Source organism: Podarcis cretensis (genome assembly GCF_951804945.1).
Source record: "Podarcis cretensis genome assembly, chromosome: 12".
NCBI lineage: Eukaryota > Metazoa > Chordata > Lepidosauria > Squamata > Lacertidae > Podarcis > Podarcis cretensis.
Window position 1 is genome coordinate 57,259,810 of NC_137181.1, and position 24,311 is coordinate 57,284,120.

At 43.5% G+C, this 24,311-nt stretch overlaps 1 protein-coding gene across 3 annotated transcripts in view; it reads right to left on the bottom strand.

The window, feature by feature from the left end:
* The window catches only part of ELMO1 (engulfment and cell motility 1), a 291,965-nt gene that overhangs the window by 204,898 nt on the left and 62,756 nt on the right, over positions 1 to 24,311 (bottom strand). For all 3 annotated transcript variants that reach the window (XM_079947572.1, XM_079947570.1, XM_079947571.1), the window contains exons 3-4: positions 8,467 to 8,507; positions 6,762 to 6,834 (exon numbers count right to left, since the gene is read on the bottom strand). In XM_079947572.1, the coding sequence (XP_079803698.1) occupies positions 6,762 to 6,834; positions 8,467 to 8,507 (114 nt within the window). The remainder of the gene's footprint in view (positions 1 to 6,761; positions 6,835 to 8,466; positions 8,508 to 24,311) is intronic.

The following is a 24,311-nucleotide window of genomic DNA, read 5'->3' on the forward strand; positions in this document are numbered from 1 at the left end:
AAACCATAGCTGTCAACTTACAGAATTGAAAATAAGGGACCAGCAGCATCAAAAATAAGAGATCAGCAGCCCAAATAAGGGATTTTGCTTACCCGGCTCCTCACGATGCGCCCCTGAGGGGGGAAAGGGAGAGACAGAAACACGGCAGCTCGTGCGCACACTCTCTCTCTCGCAGTGGAGGACCCCGAGCCACTGCCTCCCTCCCGAGCCAGGAGAGCATGAAACCCGGGGAAACTAAGGGACATCATCAATAAGGGACAGGAGCGGGACATGGCGCTGGGATAAGGGAGTTTCCCGCCAAATAAGGGACGGTTGACAGCTATGTGCTAAACCATGGTTGAGCATTACATGTGAATTCACCCAGGGTAATATGGTTTGAACACACTAAAGCAGGGGTAACCAATATGGTGCCCTCTAGAAGTTGCTGAAGTAGAAGTTAGGGACCGCCTAAACCCTTATATCCTAGCTTGATCACTGAGATCAACTGTAGGAGCATTGCTGGTTGTCCCCAGAGCTGGTGAGGCTCATTGGACATCAAAACAAATCTAAGCCATTAGAGCCATTGAGCCCTGTGGAATGCTCTTCCAACAGGGATTTAGTAGGCATCTTCCTTAAACATTTAAAGGTTTGCTGATTTCCCCCCCCCCCATTGCTGCTAGGCTTATGAAGATAATTATGATAAACATTTTCTGTAATAGTTTGTGGTCTGGTGTGTGTGTGTAAGCAAAACTGCTGTAAACCACTTTGACATTTTATTATAAAATTGCAGTATGCAAGTATTTTGGGAAAACAAACACATAAGCCCCATCACCACTTGACCATTGGGCCAGGCTGGCTGGGGCTGATGGGTCCTAGCATCCAACAATCAGCTGGAGGGCACCATGGTGACTACCTCTGCTCAAAAGAGCTGCAAAAATGCTAAGTACTATTACTACCACCACCACAGGGGTATCAGGCGTCAGCCTGCAATGGCATAGAGTTTGTGGTTCGCCTCTAACCAGAGCCATCACAAGGAAAAGTCTGAAGATGCCACGGGTAGACAGGAGTTTATGAAGTACTTCTTATGTATTCCACTGGAATGCATCCACAAGCATCGGCTTTGTAATGCAGCAGGCCAGACAAAACCTAAGCGGAAATATCTGCTCTCCAATTAAAAATCCAATTTTGTTTCTCCATTCCCAAACAATTACTTAAGCGCCTGCAAGAAAACAGTGCACAATTAAACCAAAGGGATATTCTACATTAACCTGAACGAAACCGTGCTCAGCGTGTCAGCTAATTTCAGTGGATACACAGAGCTGTTCTGTGACTACTTAATACCAGTGATAACAAGAACGTTTGGTTAAGTTGTGGACTGTATAAATAACTCTGCTTCAGACTGACCACAGTATTCAAAAATATTCTAATCAACAAGTTTACTTTTCATTTGCAAAGCTTTAAAACATCTTTGGATTGATAGGTTAGATTCCTGGCATCTTGGTATGTAAGATTCACCATGTTTGCAATTGTTATGTTCAACCCTGGTTGAAAAAAACCAAAAAACCAAAATGCTAAATTTAAATGTATCAATCAATAAATTGTCCATTCTCCTTCTCCTCCAGCACCCCACATAGATGACCCTTGTGAACTTCCTTACATTAATTTATCTTGAAATTCAAGTTGTAGTTTATTTTGCTGCTGTGTGTTTTGTATATATGACAGAGTATATAGTTTTTCCTGTATGCAGAAATGACCCTCATTCTATTAGCATATACTGAAAAGGCAGGTCAGGTATAAACTCAGAGCACCTCTTAGAATATTTGCTGACTGAAGTGAAGAATAGAAGCTACAGAAATACTAGTTCCTTGTTTTTTATTTATTTGTGCAGCACACGAAGCCCGCTTTTATAAAGCAAGAGTTTCCCTAGCATATGCAATTACAGGATTTATTCACAAGAAACCGTAACTTTTTGCACAGAACAATTTAACTACTGTAGCCAGGGCTCAAAAACAAGATAAGGAATCTACAAAAAGAAAAAGGAGGTTCATCAAGACTGAATCCGAAGGAAAAACCAGGTGGTCACAGTTTCATTTATCCACACAAGAACAGAGAAGAGAAGACAAACCAACAGAAGACAAGACTCCTCGTTGTTCTCCAGTGACATAATAGGTATAGATGCAGATTGAAACAAAGGGGAATGAAGAAGAAAATACATTGGGGCTGGGAGGACGGTGACATAATCAAAATGGGGCTCTTGTTCTTACTGTTGAGCGTTTCAGCTAAACACTGATTTAGTACAGTGGTGCCTCGCAAGACGAAAAGAATCTGTTCCGCGAGTCTCTTCGTCTAGCGGTTTTTTCTCTTGCGAAGCAAGCCCATTGACGGCTTAGCGGATTAGCGCTATTAGCACTATTAGCGGCTTTTAGCGGCTTATCGGCTTAGCGGATAAGCAGATAAGCGGCTTAGCGGCTTAGAAAAAGGGGGGGGGAACCCGCAGGAACTCGCAAGACATTTTCGTCTTGCGAAGCAAGCCCATAGGAAATTCGTTTTGCGAAGCACCTCCAAAACGGAAAACCCTTTCGTCTAGCGAGTTTTCCATCTTGCGAGGCGTTCGTCTTGCGGGGCACCACTGTATATGCAGCAATGGCTGCAACCAAATAGGGCTAAAGGAAAGAACACTTTGGCTTCTGCCATCAGCCAGGAAGAACACAATGGCAGGATAAGTGCACTCTGGCAGATAAGCAGCAATTCTTCCAAAGCTTGTTTTAGTCTTTCCTCGTTCCTTTTTGCATTGCTATTGTGTCCATTAGATCAGCCTTTCTCAACTTTGGGTCCTCAGCTGTTGTTGGACTACAAATCCCATCATCTCTGACCACTGGTCCTGCTAGCTAGAAGTGATGGGAGTTGTAGTCCAACAATATCTGGGGACCTGAGGTTGAGAAAGGCTGCATTAGATTGTGATCCTGTGGGCTGGAGATAATAATCATAATCATAATACAATTATATACCAACCACTTTATATTTTAATGAAAACAATCTCAACATGGTTTACAACTCATTAAAACAATACAGAACATATTCAAGCTTCAAGGAAAATATTTCAGATCCTTTTCTAAGTGACGTTTTGCGTTCCCCATACTTATTTAAGTAGCAAAAGTATCTTTAGAATTCGGAATAAATAGTCTATTTCTGGATTAAGGAAAATTGTTCTGACTAAAATGATAGTGCTAGCAACAAATTATCACACAGGCACCAAAAAAATACTTCCAATCAGCACGCATGTGTTCGTACTCGCAGAGACTTATAAGCAAGGGCCCACAGGTTAAAGTGGTGAAAAAGCACTGAAACATTCCTTTCTGCTACTCTGAGAAAATGCTAGGCTTGCCTCTCCTCAGAGGCCTGGGAAAGGCAGTCCAAATCCCGGCATGTGAAAGGTCAAAATGCCCACTTGTTGAAGGCCATCTATTCACAAGCCTGCAAAGTCCATGAAACAGTCATCATGACCTTTGATATTTCTCCCTCACTCAACCGGTAAACAGTAAAAACTGTAGCAGTAGTCACGGGCATCTGAGTAATACCAATGGCATTTCATTTTCTCGCCCATATTTACTTTCTATCTGACTCAAGTCAGCCTATAAGCAGAATAAAAACCCTCCTTGCAGCACAAATATACAGTCCCTGTCTGTCTTGAGCACAGATTAATGGCATTATATATATTTTTTTAAATGCAAATTTATTAAAAAAAAATTAAATACAAATGCGTAAATATTAAACAACATTACTTATATCATAACATAATTTTGTCGCTTCTTTGGACTCCCTCGCATCTCCCGCTCCCACTTACATCATTGCAAAAAAGAAATTTTTCAGGCAAATTACCCACTTGTTTACAATCTTATCTCCACTCATTTAAGTAAAATCTAACAATTCTCCAAAAGGTTTATATTTTCCTTAATCTCGCTTATCGTCAAAATCAGATCTAATTCAATGGTAGGCAATTATTTATGATCTAGCATCCTTCTTAGCATTCAACCAAATTACAATATTTTTGTAAATAACTCTTGAATTTCCTCCAGTCCTCCTCGACCCTCTCTTCTCCCAGGTCACGGATTCTGCCAGTCATCTCGGCCAGTTGCATATAGTCCATCAGCTGCATCTGCCACTCTTCCAGTGTGGGTAGATCTTGAGTTTTCCAATTCTTAGCGATAAGTATCCTTGCTGCCGTTGTTGCATACATAAAAAATGTTCGGTCCTTCTTTAGATTAATGGCATTATAAACATCTGTGTTCTTCTAGTGAAAATGCACACATATACCCAACAGTAGCAGCAACAGATAGCACAAAACAGATTCTTCCAGAAGGTCTCATTTCCTCCACGAAGAACACCTGGGGTAGTTGGTTGGAAGGAAGGAGGCAGCTGGGGCAAAATTTTAGTATTTACAACTTTTTCGGGGCCTTGTGCTTTCTATTCCACCCCCCACGACTCAAGAGTGTCATGTGTAAAGCAACTCTCAAGGAGTGTTCACAGAAGTATGTTCATACATCATTCTCGGTTACTAAAACTTGATGAGAAGGCCATCACTGATTACATTTTTGTATCAGCTCATGCGTGTGGATCTTTGGCAGAAGCAGTTCACGTGCCAAGCTGCAAGTCATCAAGTGTTATCACATGCACCATGCATAATTCAGCCAGCAAAATCCGTAAATTCTGACAATGAGCCAAATACCTTTTCATCTAGAGTGGCCAAGAAATACTTCACAACTAAAATGCAGCATTTAACACAGGGCTGCCCCAGTGGAAAGAGGTTAAATCTTGTGAAAAGGAATCACGTTGAGCGTATTATGTTGCCTCAGCACTATCAGTTACATCTTACTTTGTTTCATTCACATTTCATTTCTGCATATTTTGGCACTAACTAAATTAGCACTTTGGCTCCTGAAACGTGAAATGTTTAATATTAAAATTTGCTAGAATAAGCAAGCTCAAAAGCAGCACCCAGCTTACCACGAAGAACTGCAAATACTTGAGATTGTTTGCAGTTTACTTCTTAGGCACTTTCAACTAATATGATGTATTTCAAAGGGTGAACTTCAGTTTAGCTTGTGCTTCAGAATTCGAGTGGTTGAAAACTGTCAGCTGGAACAATTGATTTATTTCACAAGCTTTGTGCTGAGAGAAATCAGAGTGTAAAACACTTTTGTAACATGCATCAGGATGACTTGCCTGCTTGGCTTTTTTAATAAAACAAAACCTGCAATGGACTGCTAGTAGCCCACAGCCCAAGAGCAGCATCCAGACTGTGGGTTTGGCCAAATCTCATGCACCGCTCAGCAAACCTCCCTCTAGCACAAAATGAGTAAACACTCCAAGCACAAATTAATCCAGTGTTTTTGTTTTGTTTTGTTTTGTTTTGTTTGGAAAGAAAAAGCGAGATGCTACTTCTCCTATCTTGATAAAAGTGCCATGGTTGCCAGCACAGAAAAAAGCACTGCTTTAATCCAGTATAAATGCACACCAAGGCAACAATTAGGGCACCTCTCTCACGAAGATGGCAAGTGCTTTGCAACTCTTGAATCTAATTTCTATTAAGATACCATTTAGGGGAGAAAAAAGGGAAGTGGTGGCAACAACACTTTGTTTACCTAACAACCAGCTCTGGGTATGTCTCATTTAGGTTTCCTGTCTGCTACTTTTCGACAGTACTCCGATTATGAATAAGTGCCTGCTCAACTGTACTTTCTAAAGAGGTTTGGACACACCAGTCCACAGAGCTAGCAAAGTGGTTTTGGTAGAAAAGGATTTAATTTTGCCCTCCTCTGCCCACAGCCTTACAACACAACTGAGCATCACGCAAGAAAACTGCTTGCTTGCATCACTTGAGGGTACAGAGAGGATGTTGCTATGTGCTTGAATGCTCTGCCATGTATAGTTTTATTTCAGGAGAAAAGGATTCTTCCCTTTGCATGCTAATTTTCTGTGTATGAGACTTTATTTTTGGTGGGCAAGTCTTTCAACTGGCCACCACACTCACCTGCTCTCTTCAGAGGCAGAGTTCAAAAACTGTTGTTTGCACAGATAAATCCTTAAGAAAAGTATTAACATGTCCACAAAAACCTGAGAGTCAACTTTATGGAGCCTTCCTCACCATTTCAGAACCAAAGAGTTGAATTCTTGAAAGCAGACAATGCTATCCTCCTCTTGAAATGATTGGGGATGGGAGAATAACTAAACATGCATTTTAGGAGAGCAGTTTCAAAGTAAGTGTTGGCAATATGAAGGATATTCTTCTAAGCAGGCGATTTAAAAAAACAAAACTGCCCCTACAATTCATTCATTAATATTTATTCCAAATCAAGTGCTCTAAGTTCAAGATCCTTCTCTAGACCCAGTGACATACCAGCAGCACTGGAAGAACTGGCACAAAAAACCTTCCACAGTTAATTCTGATACAAGTTGCTTTATTAAGAAGCAATTACTGTCAGCATGCGGATAATGCTTATCCAATTAAAATCTTGTCTAGAAAGCCCTCCAATACCCCAATTATATTTCTAACCACAAAAACTGAACTGCTACATTACCAGGAGACAGAGTTCAGACCAATAGGATGAGGCACAGTGAGCCCATTATAACCCACTTGGGTCTAAGTTCTGTAAAAACCAAGGTAATAATGCAATTTCCCTCAACATTAGCTCTGAAACTGAATTGTCAGCGTGAAGAGCATTTTTTAAACAAAAAGAAAGAAAAGAAAAGCACACAAGAGATGTCCAGAGGTATTTTCTTACCTTTTCGGTGATGTAGAAATTGGTACTATCAGCATGTTGCAGTGCATAATACTCGTGATTTGTAAGAGACCACCTTAAAAGGTACAAACAATTTTATTAGGAAAATGCACTTGGATGACAGAAGCCAAGAACAATTTTTAGCTTTTCGCTTTTTAGTTACATGTCTGAGCACAGAACACTTGGGTAAATCTAGAACCAGAGCAGGGAACCTCCAGTCCATGGGTCTAATCAGGAACTGTTTGGGCCAAAGCACACCTACCTGCCCTATATCTGACATCCTACCTGTATCACATCAGGTGTGATTTTTACAGCAGGTAAAGACGGCACCTCAAAAGCCCTTCAGCAAAATCCTTTGCAAACCCTGACAACCAGCTAATTGTCAGGGCCTGGCAAAGCACAGTACCTTTGCCTGCATGGCTAGATTACAAACCACATATGCAAAAATGGGTTGCCTAACGCCACGTGAGCAAAAAATCTATATGTGATGTCAGGTGATTGACAGGTGGGCATGCCCACCCACTGTCAAACTTGGCCTATGGAGAATGGGAGAGAAAGAAACTGGTTTGCCAGCTGGATCCAGTTCCTTACTCCTAATCTAGAGAAGGGTTTAAGGAGCCTATTTAAAGATAATGTATATTTCTTTTAGGGACGCGGGTGGCGCTGTGGGTTAAACCACAGAGCCTAGGGCTTGCTGATTAGTAGATCGGTGGTTCGAATCCCTGCGACGGGGTGAGCTCCCGTTGCTCGGTCCCTGCTCCTGCCAACCTAGCAGTTCGAAAGCACCTCAAAGTGCAAGTAGATAAATAGGTATCACTCTGGCGGGAAGGTAAACGGTGTTTCCGTGCGCTGCTCTGGTTCGCCAGAAGTGGCTTAGTCCTGCTGGCCACATGACCCGGAAGCTGTACGCCGGCTCCCTCGGCCAATAAAGCGAGATGAGCGCCGCAACCCCAGAGTCGGCCACGACTGGACCTAATGGTCAGGGGTCCCTAAGCAGTTATGATTTCCCCTGAACTAAAAAAGAAAAAAGACAAATGCAAGATTTATTTTTTAAATTACTGCACAATCTCTCCACTCCCACATTTGTAGTTCTCCAAGAGGATCCTCACAGGATTAAACGGAATAGTCTGCCAGTGTACAGGAAAGCAGCTTAAATGCCACTTTGAGATGAGGCTGCAGGTCTCTCATTTGCAGGTAATTTCTTTGGGGAACTGAATATCTCCTGGCTGTGCAGCACTCTATGCAAACACCAAAGATTGCCTAAGCACACTAGAGAGAGTCACGTGTTCTGACGCAGTTAAAATGTCGAATTACAACTGGGGAGAGTTTGAGTGACCTTGGGATAAGTCACTCTCAGCCTAACCCACCGGACAAGCTTGTGTTTAAAGTCGGGGCAGCAACTATGTAAGTCACATTGAACCTCCTGGAACAAATATATATAGTTGTCCATTACTTGTTTGTGTAATGTTCACATTTGTACATATAAAGGTAATAAATAAAATTGTCTTTCCCTCTGTTTTATCTTCAAAATGGATGAAAGAAAATTGAAGCCCACACCTTGGAAACCAGTACAGTGTGTTTGTGTGTGTGTGTGTGTGTGTGTGTGTAGGCTCCTGGGAGGTATTTGAATTAACTCGCAAGAGGGAGAAAATATATCTGAGAACTGTTTATTTTGAGAGTTGAAAGCACAGCAACAAATAAAACTCACCCATCACAGGCTTCCTTTATGATTGCTGACAATGGCTTTTTCTGAGGACAAAAAAGGAAAATGCATTGTGTGAGAACAGCATAGCATAGCCTTCAGTAGATATTTGCAATACCAAAAGAAAACTTGGGCCTATTTCTGTTTAGTGTGAAAATGTTTGTTGAAAATTGATCTATAATCTATGTAAAACAACCAAAATGGTCTGAAAAATTATTATAAACTCATTAGGTAGCCCCAAAGCAGGGACAGAGAAACTGTGGTTCTTTGGGTAGAGGATGATATATAAATTCAATAATAATAATAATAATAATAATAATAATAATAATAATATGTTTCCGGTTACAATTCTCATCATCTTTGACCATTAAGCATGCTGGCTAGGGCCGATGGGAATTGGAGTCCAACAACATCTGTAGGGGTCCAGGTTCCCCATCCCTGCCCTACAGCAAAACATTATTTCTCAGCAGCCTACCGGGCAAAATGAGGAAGAACCGTGATCTGAATTACTGAGAACGCTCCTAGTACTTATTTCCATTTCTGATTAACGACAAATTGCTATTTTATCTGTGGTTAATTTTAACTAGTAATGCACTATAATATGGCAACTTTGAAATCATGGGTTATCAAACTGACTTCCTTCAATAAACCATAGGCAAGATGAGTCCCAGCACAGAGTTCAAACACAACATGAAACAATGGTTAATCAAAATAACCATGGCTTGAAGTTGGCTCGCTTTAACATACCACTGTAAAAATGAACAAGAATTTCTGGAGTTTGAAAGAAACAATGAGGTCCAATAAAAAATGGAGGTAAAATCTGAGGAATTTTAACATTAATATTGAGGTTACTGATTCAGGGCTGGCTCAGGACATCATGGCTAAGAACCATGGAATGGTACTATCACAGCATTCCCACAATGCATGTGGCCGGTGACGCCCTGAATCTGGCTTTCTCAGTAGGGCAAGAAGAGAGTGATCTGAAGGTAGGAGATCTTGCCACCTTTCCCTTGTCTGCAGTCCAAAGATTTAGACTGCAGTGGCTGCTCCTCTGCAAAGGTTTGGAGGGGCTATTAGAATGGTCCACTCTCAGAGCCTGAAGATTTCCGTCCCAGATGACTCCAGGGTCTTTTCCGTCTGACAGCCCTGTTGAAGCTCTGGGTTAATTCTGTGGTACATAGCAATGAGCCGAGCAGCTCAAACCATCATCCCTCTTCACCCTCTTGAACTTTGATGAGCCCTAGTGGCACTGAGGTATCCCTCAGAGCTATGGGCATTGCAGCTTATTAGAAGACTGCTAGAACACAAGAGGAGGACAACCCTGAAGGTAAGCAATTGAACAAAAGTGTGCGCTTATTGCCAAGCATACTTTGTGGAAGTGAAGGCAGCGAAGAGGAGATACTTTTTGACCTCCACTGAGTCCTTCGTTGCTCAACACACCTTCCTCTGAAGTCCCCGTGGAGGTGCAGTTTGAATGCAAATAATGCAAGCAAGCTAAACACTTCAGTTGGGCTCATTGATCAGTGGCTACAATGAGCCCCCTTTCTCAGCACCAATCACTTACAGCCAGCTCCATCAACTACGTTGGGGAGAAAAACACCAGGGATGAGGACAGTTCACATTTCCCTTTTGCTTTAAAGATTAAGCCCACCCCACTTCACTTACTATGCAAGTGGGGTGGAGGTAGGGTTAAAATAGTCTGGGTTGCTGCTATAATTTGGTCTTCAAATAATTTGGTCTTCAAACAACAGAGCTATGGAGCAAATCTGTTAAAATTACTAAAGGGGGATGGGCAGGGACTAATCAGACATATTTGAGATTTCCCCTAATTCTCTGGTCACTGAACCCTTTTTTGGAGAGGCAGAAGTGTCTGACTACTAGTGATGATCATTAATGTTAAATGTAATTAGGTCCTGGGTATTAAAGGGCTTGGTATTATTTCCTATACTCATTAGCATCTCCTAGACAGAAAAAAAGACTTCAGATCTCACAGCAAACATTGTTCTAATTGATGCACAGAGCAATTCACAAACAACTTTTTTAAAAAGTTGCCTTTCTTACATCTAGGTGAACAAATGTGTCATAACTAAAGTGTATTTCATAGAATCATAGAAGTATAGAGTTGTAAGCGACCCTTAGGATCATCTAGTCCAAACCGCTGCAATATAGGAATACAGTGGTACCTCAGGTTAAGTACTTAATTCGTTCCGGAGGTCCATTCTTAACCTGAAACTGTTCTCAACCTGAAGCACCACTTTAGCTAATGGGGCCTCCTGCTGCCGGAGCCTGATTTCTGTTCTCATCCTGAAGCAAAGTTCTTAACTTGAAGCACTATTTCTGGGTTAGCGAAGTCTGTAACCTGAAGCGTCTGTAACCCAAGGTACCACTGTATGCAGTTGCCCCATATGGGAATCAAACCTGCAACCTTTTTGCAATACTGAGTTTGGCAAAGCTAGCTCTACATTATACAGAACTGCTTTTTCCTGATTCACTATAGTGAATTCAATAAATGCAATAAACACCCATTAAACAAGATAACACTAAATAATCTGCTGAAATTATCCACTAAACCAGCAGTCTGAATTCCTCTCTGCTGCGCTGCGCCGTCTGGCTAAAGTTACTTTAGTTTCAAGGTCCCCAAAATAGAAAGAACACTGTCTGGTCTGGAGATGTCACAACATTCTGAACACTGCTGCAAACATCAACACTTGTATGCCTAGGAAGAAAAACCAAAGCAAAAAAGCAAGAGCCATTTGGATGAATAAGTGATTGTCACAAAGATGGCGTAGATTGATTAAAGCAGTCACCAGGAAATAAACACATCTAGTCAGTTTTGTTTTGCAAAGAGTGGCCTAGTTTACATGCAACACTGAGCCAACGCATGGCTTAGTGCGACTGAACCAATGTGTGGGTTCTCATAGAGAAGAACATGGCCGCTTTGCAACTGCTCTGGTCCTGCTGCTGCTGCTGCTGTGAGCTAAGCCGTGGTTTGGTTTAGCATTGTCTCCAAACCTGGGCTCATGGTTTACCACATTTGCCACATTTCCTTAAACCTCTGAGTCAGCAAGTTGGAGTGCAGCAGCTTCCAGAATCTGGAATGACGGAGCTCTTACAAATGCAGAACGGGTATTATGTGGCACCCATAACAGTGCCAGTTCCACCCACAAAGTAGCCAAGGGGGCACATGTGGGATTAGGCTGTCTAGTAGGTGAGCAGATCCCAAGTTGTTAGGGGCTTTATATACTAAGAGTAACCCCTCTGAGCACAAGTGTTAAATACAGTGGTGCCTCGCAAGACAAAAATAATCCGTTCCGCGATTCTCTTCGTCTAGCGGTTTTTTCATCTTGCGAAGCAAGCCCATTGACAGCTTAGCGGATTAGCGCTATTAGCGGTCTAGCGGCTTTTAGCGATCAGCTGTTAAGCGGCTTATCAGCGGATCAGCTGATAAGCGGCTTAGCGGCTTAGGAAAAGGGCGGAAAAAGCGGAAAAAACCCCGCAGGAACTCGCAAGACATTTTCGTCTTGCGAAGCAAGCCCATAGGGAAATTCGTTTTGCGAAGCGCCTCCAAAATGGAAAACCCTTTCGTCTAGTGGGTTTTCCGTCTTGCGAGGCGTTCGTCTTGCGGGCCACCACTGTACTGAGGCCTCTCAGCGATCACACTGCAGCATTCTGCATTAACTGCAAGTGCAATTATGTGTTCACCTCAGCTTTGCTCTGAGCAACAAAAGAAATTCAAGATCGCTATAATAGTTTAAGCTAAGTATCGTCTATCAAGGAAAGCCCTCGTGGTTCCTGCCAAATATCCTCTCCATAGTAGTGACTATTCTGGGAATTTCTGCACAATAATAGATGTGTATAATGAGCCTCTGAATAACTTAAGTACAAAAGCCTAATTAAGTCCCGGAACCTTTCCCATATCTAATGCAAATAGATACCTTTAATCAGTTATTAATTTACCCTAGGAAAGTAACAAATGCATACTGAAGCAAGCATCTTCAACCAGTAATTGGGTTAATCCTAAACATACATTCTCTGGAAATGTATCTCCATCTTTCCCTACAAAGTACAATTCATTCACCTGGCTGCAAGCTCTGCTTGCCCAGGGACCCCCTCACGACCACCCTGTTACCCTGCAGCCAGGTAAACCTGTGTCCTTTGTCAGTTCATGAGATCCTCCTTTGTGCTACAGATCACACTTGTCATGAAGCTTCCTTCTTGTAAGTGAGCATCTCTCAGTTCACAGAGCTGAGAGGATCATTTGGGGAAGGTGGGAGGAAGAGGAGAAGGTACACTCCCAAAGGGGAGAGGTGTGCAGACAGGCTAAGAAATGGTCTGGGTTTCTTGCTCCCCTGTAAAGAGCCGTAGCTACAGGAGGCTAGCCAGGTTTTTGGGCCCAGGTGAAGCCTCCAGAGGGGCACCATTGAGGCTCCCTGCCGGTGTGTGTTATGGCTTAAGAAATGGTCTGGGTTTCTTGCTCCCCTGTAAAGAGCCGTGGCTACAGGAGGCTACCCAAGTTTTGGGGCCCAGGTGAAGCCTCCAGAGGGGAACCATTGAGGCTCCCAGCCGGTGTGTGTTATTCAAATGCACATGGAGGGTGTCAAACTTAGTCTTTGACCCAGATAAAATAAAGCCTAGTTTCACCCCTGCCCCTGTCTATGAACATCCTGACAACCAGGTTGAGCTTTCATGCATGCAATCGTATATTCAAAAAGACAAAGGTGCTGTCAAAACAAAAAACCGGTATTTCAGTATTGACATACCAGTCATGGTTATTTTAGCTAACAGAATTAGAAATAGATTCAGGTTGGTAGACGTGTTGGTCTGACACAGTCGAAATATATAAAAAGAATTGTCCAGTAGCACCTTAGAGACCAACTAAATTTGTTCTTGGTATTAAACTTTCGTGCGCATGCACATAAAAGCTTATACATGTGGTACCTCGGGTTAAATAATAATAATAATAATAATAATAATAATAATAATAATTTATTATTTATACCCCACCCATCTGGCTGAGTTTCCCCAGCCACTCTGGGCAGCTCCCAATCAAGTATTAAATACAATACAGCGTTAAATATTAAAAACTTCCCTGAACAGGGCTGCCTTCAGATGTCTTTTAAAAATAGGATAGCTACTTATTTCCTTCACATCTGAAGGGAGGGTATTCCACAGTGTGGGCGCCACTACCGAGAAGGCCCTCTGTCTGGTTCCCTGTAACCTCACTTCTAGCAATGAGGGAACCGCCAGAAGGCCCTCGGTGCTGGATCTCAGTATCCTGGCTGAACGATGGGGGTGGAGACGCTCCTTCAGGTATACAGGACCGAGGCCGTTAAGTACTTAATTCGTTCCGGAGGTCCGTTCTTAACCTGAAACTGCTCTTAACCTGAAGCACCACTTTAGCTAATGGGGCCTCCCACTGCTGCCGCGCTGCCGGTGCACAATTTCTGTTCTCACCCTGAAGCAAAGTTCTTAACCTGAGGTACAATTTCTGGGTTAGCGGAGTCTGTAACCTGAAGCGTATGTAACCTGAGAACAAATTGTACCAAGAACAAACAGAATTAGAAATAGCAAAGCATGGCTTTTCAGGGACTCAAAATTTGCTCTTCTATTTCAGAGGCAACTTAGCTCACTTGATCCCTGGAATAAAAGGGCCCTAGGAAGTTAACAAGAACATAAAATCCTAAACCGAGTTGGACGGAGGTCTATTGTTTGTAGGTTTGTAAGTTTGTAAGTCTTTTGTATTTTTTACTCTTTATTTTTTTTTTTTTTTTTCTTTCTCTTTCATCTGTGTTTGCTTTCTTCCTATATGCTTGTTATCATCTCTGTTATATTTTTGTATGTGGTTTTTAAAACTTGCTTAATAAAGATATTTATATTGGGGGGAAAAAAAGAACATAAAATCAAGAAAGTAATGAGATCATCCCTAAGCTGCCTCTGCATTCCCCCTCATGAGCCATACTTCCCATATGATAAAAATGCTTCTTCTCCCCCCCCCCTTTTCTTTCTTACAGCACACAATTTGTCTCCAGCATTGAAACTAACAGCTGAAAACAAGATGCTCTTGGAGCCCATTCCGTGCAGCGACTGCCATCAGTTACGTAACTCGTGGGCTACAGAGCAGACCTTGGCAGGCGAGAAAGATCAAAAGTGTAACACAAGTATTACTACAACGTGCCACACATGCAACATCCTCCCCACCCCCCACCAACAAGCCAACAAAAGAGTCACTGTCTGTGAAAGGGACAACTGGGTTTGTAAGCCGGCTAAGCTGTTATCTCTCCCTCTGGAAAGAACTGTGTATCCAGAGTCTTCTCGGAGCACTGATTTCTGTTATCGCCTGATGTGGAACTTTTTTTCAACACACAACAAAAACATAAGAGTCTACATTTCAGAACTGTACAATTTAATAGAAAAAGGAAGCCAAACAACCAGCCCCTTTTAATGATAATATTAAGGCCTCTCTTTGTGTGCGTTTTTCCTTCTCTCCAAACACAACATCCCCATTCCTCAAAATGCTGTTGTTTTTTCCCCCCTTGCCCAATTGTAAATATCTGCCTGGCGTCAAGGAGAAGGAAGGGTGGTTATTTTTCATTTTGTTAATCCCTCGGCCACTTCAACAATGATTTCTTTTTTTAACTTTGCTAACAAATGCATTTTACAAAGCAATTCTGCACCAGTACTTCTTAAATGAAACACATTTCTTGATCTGAAGCCATAATTCGTGGACTGGATGCGTATTAAGGCCCAGGAAACATGTGCTGAGGTCCCCATCACAGGTCCAGGGGGAGAGGGTGCCACCAAGTTGCACTCAAACTGAGATACAACCAGCACATATTGTCATGGAGTCCCTAAACACAACTGCTGCAATTTGCAAAATCCAGCAATCCTTTCTGGTACTACTATCCTAGACTAGCTGGATTTGAGAGTTATGTCCAACCAACTTCTCAGCTCAGGCTGATGATGGAGTGCTTTTCTCCAACATTTCTGCATAAACCATGGCTCCCTCTCTTCTTTCATTCTGACAATGGAATGGTAGCTTCATTTCCCCTGGCTGATACTGCACTTGCATGACGGTCCATAAAGCAAGCAGAATGTTAAGTGTTGCTGGGAAACAATGTCTGTCTATGTGGCAAGTCATTACATCGAGGAAGTTAAGTCTTTTAGAAGAATTCAGTGAACATTAATAGGGTGCCAGTTTTAACGCTTGAAGAAAAAAATATGTACATGACAACAAACTGCTTTTACTATTTGAAAAGATCTGTAGCACTACAGTGGCACCTCAGGTTACATATGCTTCAGGTTACAGAGTCCGCTAACCCAGAAATAGTGCTTCAGGTTAAGAACTTTGCTTCAGGATGAGAACAGAAATCGTACTCCGGCAGCACGGCAGCAACAGGAGGCCCCATTAGCTAAAGTGGTGCTTGAGGTTAAGAACAGTTTCAGGTTAAGAACAGACCTCCGGAACGAATTAAGTACTTAACCCGAGGTACCACTGTACTAGTACATGCAATCTCCTTCTGACTAATCCTCACAACAACCCCAGAAGTCACTGTTATACTAATTTTACAGATTATTATCTGTAAAATAGAGATGAGGTGAGCTCCTCCAATCCAATGTTTCTTACGCTGCTGCATTTAATTTTGTATTTCTTTCCATGTTTATATGGTATTATGTATTAGAACAATTGTTTGCAAGGGGTTAAATGTGGGCACTTGCTTGCATGCACTCACTTTAAAGCTTCAGCAGAGAAACAAGGTGAATATAGGAATTCTGCTAACTAGATGGAGCACTGCTCTCCTTGGTAGCAAGTGTCTGGGAATGCTCTGTCTTCTTGCCAGTACTTCTGACTTCTGCGTACTGATTGCATTTCAACCATGTAATATTTTTTGTACTAAATGTATATGCTGTCTTGGGACGCGGGTGGCGCTGTGGGTTAAACCACAGAGCCTAGGACCTGCCAATCGAAAGGTCGGCAGTTCAAATCCCCGCGGCGGGGCGAGCTCCCGTCATTCAGTCCCAGCTCCTGCCTACCTAGCAGTTCGAAAGCACCCCCAAGTGCAAGTAGATAAATAGGTACCGCTTTCTAGCGGGAAGGTAAACGGCGTTTCCGTGTGCTGCACTGGCTCGCCAGCTGCAGCTTCGTCACGCTGGCCACGTGACCCGGAAGTGTCTTTGGACAGCGCCGGCTCCCGGCCTCTTGAGCGAGATGAGCGCGCAACCCTAGAGTCGGTCAGGACTGGCCCTGATAGGCAGGGGTACCTTTACCTTATATGCTGTCTTCCTTTGGAAAGCTCAGAATAGATTACATGAAGCTCTCAGTGGTGTCCCACCCAGGCACTGGTCCAGCCTGCATCTGCTGGGCTTGATTACAACATTTAATGTGCCCAGACTTTCCACTGGACTATTCACTTCTTCTGACTGCACACGGCAGAGCACTCAATTCAACTCACCTCTCATCTTCTCTTCCCCCTTTTGATTATGCACTACATACAGATCTCTTCTTGCACTCCAAAGTCACCCAAGATTGAATAACAAAATATATACATGTCCAGATATGCTAATTTCTTGAAACACAGACACTGCTTTTAGCAATCCCAGGCACACAGCAATGCCAACAAGTTTCTCCAACACCCACACGGGCTGCTCCGTTGGCTAGGCAGGTCATTACTAACCATGCAGGCCTCTTTAAGAGTTATAGAAAGCAATTTTAGGATGCGCTGTTGTTGTTTAGTCGTTTAGTTGTGTCCGACTCTTTGTGACCCCATGGACCAGAGCACGCCAGGCACTTCTGTCTTCCACTGCCTCCTGCAGTTTAGTCAAACTCATGCTGGTAGCTTCGAGAACACTGTCCCACCATCTCGTCCTGTGTCGTCCCCTTCTCCTTGTGCCCTCCATCTTTCCCAACATCAGGGTCTTTGATAGGATGCGCTATCAAATCACTTATTTTGTTTCTGAATTCACCACTGTTATGGTTAGGGCGAGATTAAACTGGGGGGGGGGGGGGTTTCCCCATCTGAACCAAGGCCTACAATGAAGTTGCCATGGGGTAGTAGCAAGGGCTTCAGAAATAAAGGGCATGTAATAGCTTGGATGGTTTGCGGTCACCGATCAGAGAGTGGAGGAGTAATCCGGTGGAAGGAGGGGCTGATAAATGAATGTGCTTCTTGAAAGCTGCACTCAAGAGGCAGATTGCCAACGACCCTTTCCCCCTTTGCAGATTGCGCATGAAATCTCAATTGATATGAAATACACACGGAGACTCACTGTTTGTTTTTCTTACAAGTGAAACTGAGTATTTTCCCCCCAACCACATCTTGATTTCAATTTGGCAGCGCCACTGAGAGCCAGTTAAAATGCTTCAGAGGCGAGTTTATGAACACTTGTTATTGCAGGTCTTAGAACTTAGACCGGCTTTAGAACTGATGGGATGCAGAGCTCTGATCCAATGCTGATCATGTACCTTCGCCTAATATATCACAGAAACTTGGGGTAAGTTAAATCCAAACCATACTTAGGGGCATCAAAAATGCACCGCTGCTAAAACATCCAGGGAGCATAATCTTCCTATGATAGCTATGGTTAGGCAGGATACAACCATTTTTGCTATCAACTCTGATACCTCTGATGTGCAATAAACTTATGAACTCCTTATTTAGTAAGAGGCACAGCATGAAGCTGAAGATTACTTTTTCTGAGCTGCCGTGTGAGGTACTAGAGACGTAATTCAGCATGTTCTTCAACATGGGAAAACTTTCAAGAATTTATTGAAACACATTTCTGAAACTTTGCTCACTGTTTGTTTCTGTAGGATGAATATATTCCTGGAGGTAACGATTGAAGTATAAGCAATACAGATGTTCTACTTGCCAAAATGTAAATAAGTTAATTTGCAATTAACTAAAATCATACAAAGCTCTAGTTATCTTGTCAATTTTTACCCCAAAAATGTCCCTAAACACGTGGAGAATAATGGGTGTGTGGAAGTTTGAAGTATGCATGCATGTTTTAACGAAGTGGAGGCATTCTTTTGTCTATGGTTCAAAACACCTAGAAAGTGTTTCTTTGACAAATGTATCCTCTCCTGTAAGACCATATGGACAGAGAACAAGTTGCCAGAAATTCAGATATAATGTTGGGTGCAACTGCCTTGAGCCAAGGAAGTTTTCTTTTGGGAATTTTTAGGGATTGGGTGTAGCTTATCATGGACGTGGGTGGCGCTATGGTCTAAACCACAGAGCCTAGGGCTTGCCAATCGGAAGGTCGGCAGTTCGAATCCCCGCGACAGGGTGAGCTCCCGTTGCTCGGTCCCTGCTCCTGCCCACCTAGCAGTCCGAAAGCATGTCAAAGTACAAGTAGATAAATAGGTACCACTCCGGCGGGAAGGTAAACGGTGTTTCTGCGCGCTGCTCTGGTTCGCCAGAAGTGGCTTAGTCATGCTGGCCACATGACCCGGAAGCTGTACGCTGGCTCCCTCAGCCAGTAAAGTGAGATGAGCACCACAACCCGAGTCGTTCGTGAATGGACCTAACGGTCAGGGATCCCTTTGCCTTTACCTTTTATATGGAACTCTGCCACATTTGTGAATTTGCCTGAGCAGTCAGCACTTGAAAGGGGCCACCAAACTGCGCAACAGCCTCCTGTGAAATGCTAGTGTAGCTACAGCTCCTTGATTTACAGCTGGTGTGTGGAACCTCTGGCCTTCCAGACGTTGCTGATTGGCCATGCTTGATTAGGTTGATGGGAGTTACTAGTTCTGCAACATCAGAAGGATTCCCCACGCCTAGGTTTCAACTTCAAGAGCCAATCCTAATCACCACTATTACTTAGTCAGGCACTTCATTCCACAACAGTCCTCCTCAGAGCAACAAACTCAGCTCCTGGCTTTCCAAGTCAGCTGCCTCGTAATAAGCTGCCCAGAACTTCAGGGAGACAGACTTGACATCTTTCCACAGGGCCTGCAAGACAGAGCTGTTCCGCCTGGCCTTTGGTTTGGACTCAGTCTGACCCTTATGTTTCCCTCCCCTTATGGTTTTGATCTATGGGCTACTTTTAAAATGAGGCTGCATTTTATATTGCATTTTAACCTGTATTTTAATTTGGTTTCTTTCCCCCCCCCCCATTATGCTTTTTACTGTAATTTTACTGGTGTTAGCCACCCTGAGCCCAGCTCTGGGAGGGGAGGGCGGGGTATGTATGTATGTATGTATGTATGTATGTATGTATAAATAAATAAATAAATAAATAAATAAATAAATATTATTATTATTATTATTATTATTATTATTATTATTATTATTACAGCGCCTACAGTAGTAGCCAGATTTGTAAAGGCAAATGTCTGTACACACCAAACCATTAAGAACAGAGCTGCTTGGACACTCCAGGACTCTCCACATTCAAAGCAAATTGATACAAGCAAGTGCAGGTCTTTTGAACGAGTGACTAGGCTCAGGAAGCCAACGCTTAAGGAAGGGCTTCGCAAAAAGTCCCACACAGGTCCTTATAATGCACAGTTTGTCTCAAAGGTGTGGTAAGAAAACTACCATTGCCCTTCCTGAAGGCTTCTGGTAACAGCAGCAGCTTTTGAAGGGGAGATTAATAAGTACATGCCTTTTATTCAGATTTTTAATTGTATTAATATAAATGTAAATTAGTTCTGAGATGCACCAGTACGAGTAATAACAGCACGAACAAGAGAATTAAGAGGAATTTTGTAAATGCAGCAACACAATGCTAAAAAATGAGGGTGGGGGAGGGCTGCTGCCATACAATAACCTTAAAGACATCATTGCATCCATTTCCATTGACATTAATGACCTGGTGTGGCGAAAGGAGCTCAAAAGAACTCCAACATCCTTATTTGGGCTCGTCCGCGAAAACTGATGGATCCTGATAGATTCCGACAAGCCTTGCGGAACCCTGCTCCTCCTGGCGACTCATTAGATGACCTTGTTGAGGACTGGAATAACCGGCTCTTGGCAGCCATTGATGAGATCGCGCCTAAGCGCCCTCTGCGACCCCGTCGAAACCGGGCCCCTTGGTTTACTGAGGAGCTCCGGAAAATGAAGCGGGATCTCAGACGGCTAGAGCGAATATGGCGACGGACTCGTGACGGAGCCTCAAGAACATCTTATAGGACGCTTATGAAAGCCTATGAGACGGCTATGAAAGCTGCTAAGAAATCTTACTTTGCAGCTTCCATTGCATCCGCTAGCTCTTGCCCGGCACAACTTTTTAGAATAATTAGGTCAATAACGTCCTTAGGAGGACAACCAAATTTAAGCACAAATTCGACCCACAGCTGTGAGGCATTCGCGAGTTTTTTTGCGGAGAAAGTCCTATTGCTCCGCCGTGACCTCCCTGCCAATTTAGATACAGTGACTGAACTGGAGGCCCCTCGACCGACTTCAGATCCAGTGTTGGACCATTTCGATCGGATACTCCCTACTGATGTGGATAGATTCCTCCAAGTTGGTAGGCCCACCACCTGCCTCCTTGATCCGTGCCCGTCTTGGCTGATTAGGGAGTGTCCAGATGTTGCGCGGACCCCCCTGGTTGAAATTATCAATTTGTCCCTTGACACGGGGACATTCCCAGGGGAAGTGAAGGAAGCAGTGGTGTGTCCACTCTTAAAAAAAAACTTCATTAGATCCCTTAGACCTATCCAATTACCGCCCAGTTTCAAATCTTCCATACCTGGGTAAGGTAATTGAGAGAGCGGTTGCTGAACAGCTTGGTAGGTTTCTGGAGGAAACATCGGCATTAGATCCATTTCAGTCCGGTTTCCGTCCTGGTTTTGGGACGGAGATGGCTCTGGTTGCCCTAACAGATGATCTCCGTAGACAACTGGATTGAGGCGGGTCAGGACTGCTGATCCTTTTAGATTTGTCAGCAGCCTTTGACATGGTCGATCATGATCTTCTGGACCACCGCCTCGCAGACGTGGGGATACAGGGCATAGCCTGTAACTGGTTGTGCTCTTTTATCTCTGGTCGGGGACAGAGGGTGGCACTAGAGAGGGAAATGTCGTCGCGCCACTCCTTGGTGTGTGGAGTGCCGCAGGGCGCAATTCTCTCCCCGATGCTTTTTAACATCTTTATGTGCCCCCTTGCCCAGATTATCCGGAGCTTTGGGCTGGGCTGTCACCAATATGCTGATGACACTCAGCTCTATCTGCTGATGGATGGCCACACCGACTCGGCCCCAAACACACTGACCAGATGCTTGGAAGCTGTGGCTGGATGGTTTCGTGGGAGCCGATTGAAACTAAATCCTTCGAAGACAGAGGTCCTATGGCTAGGTCGGGATGGCATGGGGATGAGGGACCAACTCCCTTCTCTTGCGGGGGCCCAATTAGTGCCATTGCCTTCCGTTAAGAGTTTGGGTGTAATCCTTGATGCCTCCCTTTCCATGGAGGCGCAAGTTACAGCAACAGCCAAGGCGACATTTTTCCACCTTCGCCGCATCAAGCAGTTGGTCCCTTACCTTTCCCGCCCCGACTTGGCCACAGTGATCCATGCGACGGTCATCTCCAGGCTTGACTACTGTAATTCGCTCTACGCAGGGCTGCCCTTGAAGCTGTCCCAGAAACTCCAGCGGGTACAGAATGCTGCAGCGAGGCTCCTCACGGGGTCTCTGCCATGGGAGCATATTCACCCAGTGCTTTTCAAGCTGCACTGGCTCCCGGTGGAGTACAGGGTCAGATTTAAGGTGCTGCTTTTGACCTTTAAAGCCCTTCACGGCCTAGGACCCTCATACCTACGGGACCGCCTCTCCTGGTATGCCCCACGGAGAGCCTCAAGGTCCATAAATAACAACACCCTAGTGGTCTCAGGCCCTAAGGAAGTTAGATTGGCTTCAACCAGAGTCAGGGCCTTTTCAACTCTGGTTCCGGCTTGGTGGAACGCTCTGTCTCATGAGACCAGGGCCCTGCAGGATCTGATTTCTTTCCACAGGGCCTGTAAGACAGAGTTGTTCCGTCTGGCCTTTGGCTTGGAGCCAATTTGATTCCCTCCCTCCCTCTCTCTTTTTTTTCTTTTCCTTCTCCGCCTGCGATGAAGCTACATTTTAATGTTCCATTATTTTAATGTTGTATTTTATTTTTGTTTTTAAGTTGTAATCATTCATCTTGTTTTTATTATTGCTTGGAAGCCGCTCTGAGCCCGGCCTTGGCTGGGGAGGGTGGGGTATAAATAAAAAAATATTATTATTATTATTATTATTATTATTATTATTATTATTATTTGGGCTGCACTGAATAGTGTTGTCTAGGCAACTCCATCACATTCTATGGCGAGTTTATGCTCCAAAGCCACAAAAGAATTCCATTTGTATAATTCCATAGTTTCGCCCAGATATATGTTTTCCAGACTTTTGATAACTAGGACATGGGCTGGGGAGGAGACAGAGGAGGTTGGATTAAAACAGAAGGCACACTTTGTGGTTTCTTACAAAACGTACATATATTTATCATGTTCTTAATCAACTTCCATAAGAATGTGTAGGTGTTTATCTAATATGTGAAGATAATGACATTAACTTTTGGCATCCTCTCCTCCCCTTTGCTCGCTGGTCAATGCTCATTAAGGGAATCACACTTTCTGAGCAATGGAAACGCTTCTAAGTCTCATGATATACTGCAGGCTGTATCAGAAATCCCAACGAATCCTTTTTCCCTCCTGCGTGTAAATATCATTATCCATATATTGGCAGGCAAAGGGGAAAACCGATGCTACAAATACCCTCCCTGCCACATGGGGCAAAGTGTGGCAGATGTCTGCAGCGTGCTGGGTTAATTTTCAAAGCACATTTCAGCTCCTCTTGGGATATACTAGGGTGCCCGGATAAGTGTTCTGGGAATCAGTGGCCAAGATAGCAACTTTAACCAACCATATACGTTCCAAACATTGAAGAGGCTACTTCTGATTTTGTTCAGAAAACTGGAAAACTGTAGGCTACAGTCCAATTCCACATGCCTACTTTATTCTCAAGCCTAGAATGCATTCTGTGCATAGTTCATGATTTGTGGAGAGAGGGAGGACAAACAAATCCAGGCTCATGTGGAGTGGCTGCATGAACAGGTTTCCTGTCTCACCTATACTAGAACAGCAAGGTGTGGGGAGATTGGAGAAAAGATGAGATAAAGTGCTCCAATTTTTTGTTGGTGTGAAATTTCAGCGATTTCAGGAATTGGACTGTTTGTTCTTACTGTGCCTTGGATGAAGTGAAGGGCCTTGGATTCTGGCTTTGCAAAGAGACCTGGGTCATTTTAGTAGTGTCACCACACTCATTCAAAGGTTATTTCCCTAGGCCAGAAAGGAGCTGCAGTGGGGGATTTCTACTTGCATGAAACAGCAAGTAGAACAGAGCTATCTCCACCACACATATGTAGCTGCCAAGGGCTACAACTGCAGCAAAAGTGAGGTTGCACAACTACAATGAAGCACTGTTTTGAACTGGACAGATTTCTCTGCATCTAGCAGTCATATCAAGGCTGAGCCATAGACTGCACTCCAAGTTTAGCCAGATAGTCAGAGCTGAGGAGAACACAGAAGCACAAATGCATTAGAAAGCCTTTTGTAGACCCTTCTGTCCAGAAGAGCCCAAGAACCGGCTTGGAAGGGCAAGTCTAGTCCAGCCCCTCAGAATACTTCACTTTAACAGTTAAAAGGCATTCTGAAATTCGTTATGCTAAGTGCCAACTAGATGTCTTAAGTCACACAGCCAACAAGGAAAGCGATACTTTTAACTCCAACATATTATCCATAGTTCTAGTTACAAGTAGGTAGCCGTGTTGGTCTGCCGTAGTCGAAACGAAATAAAAAATTCCTTCCAGTAGCACCTTAAAGGTA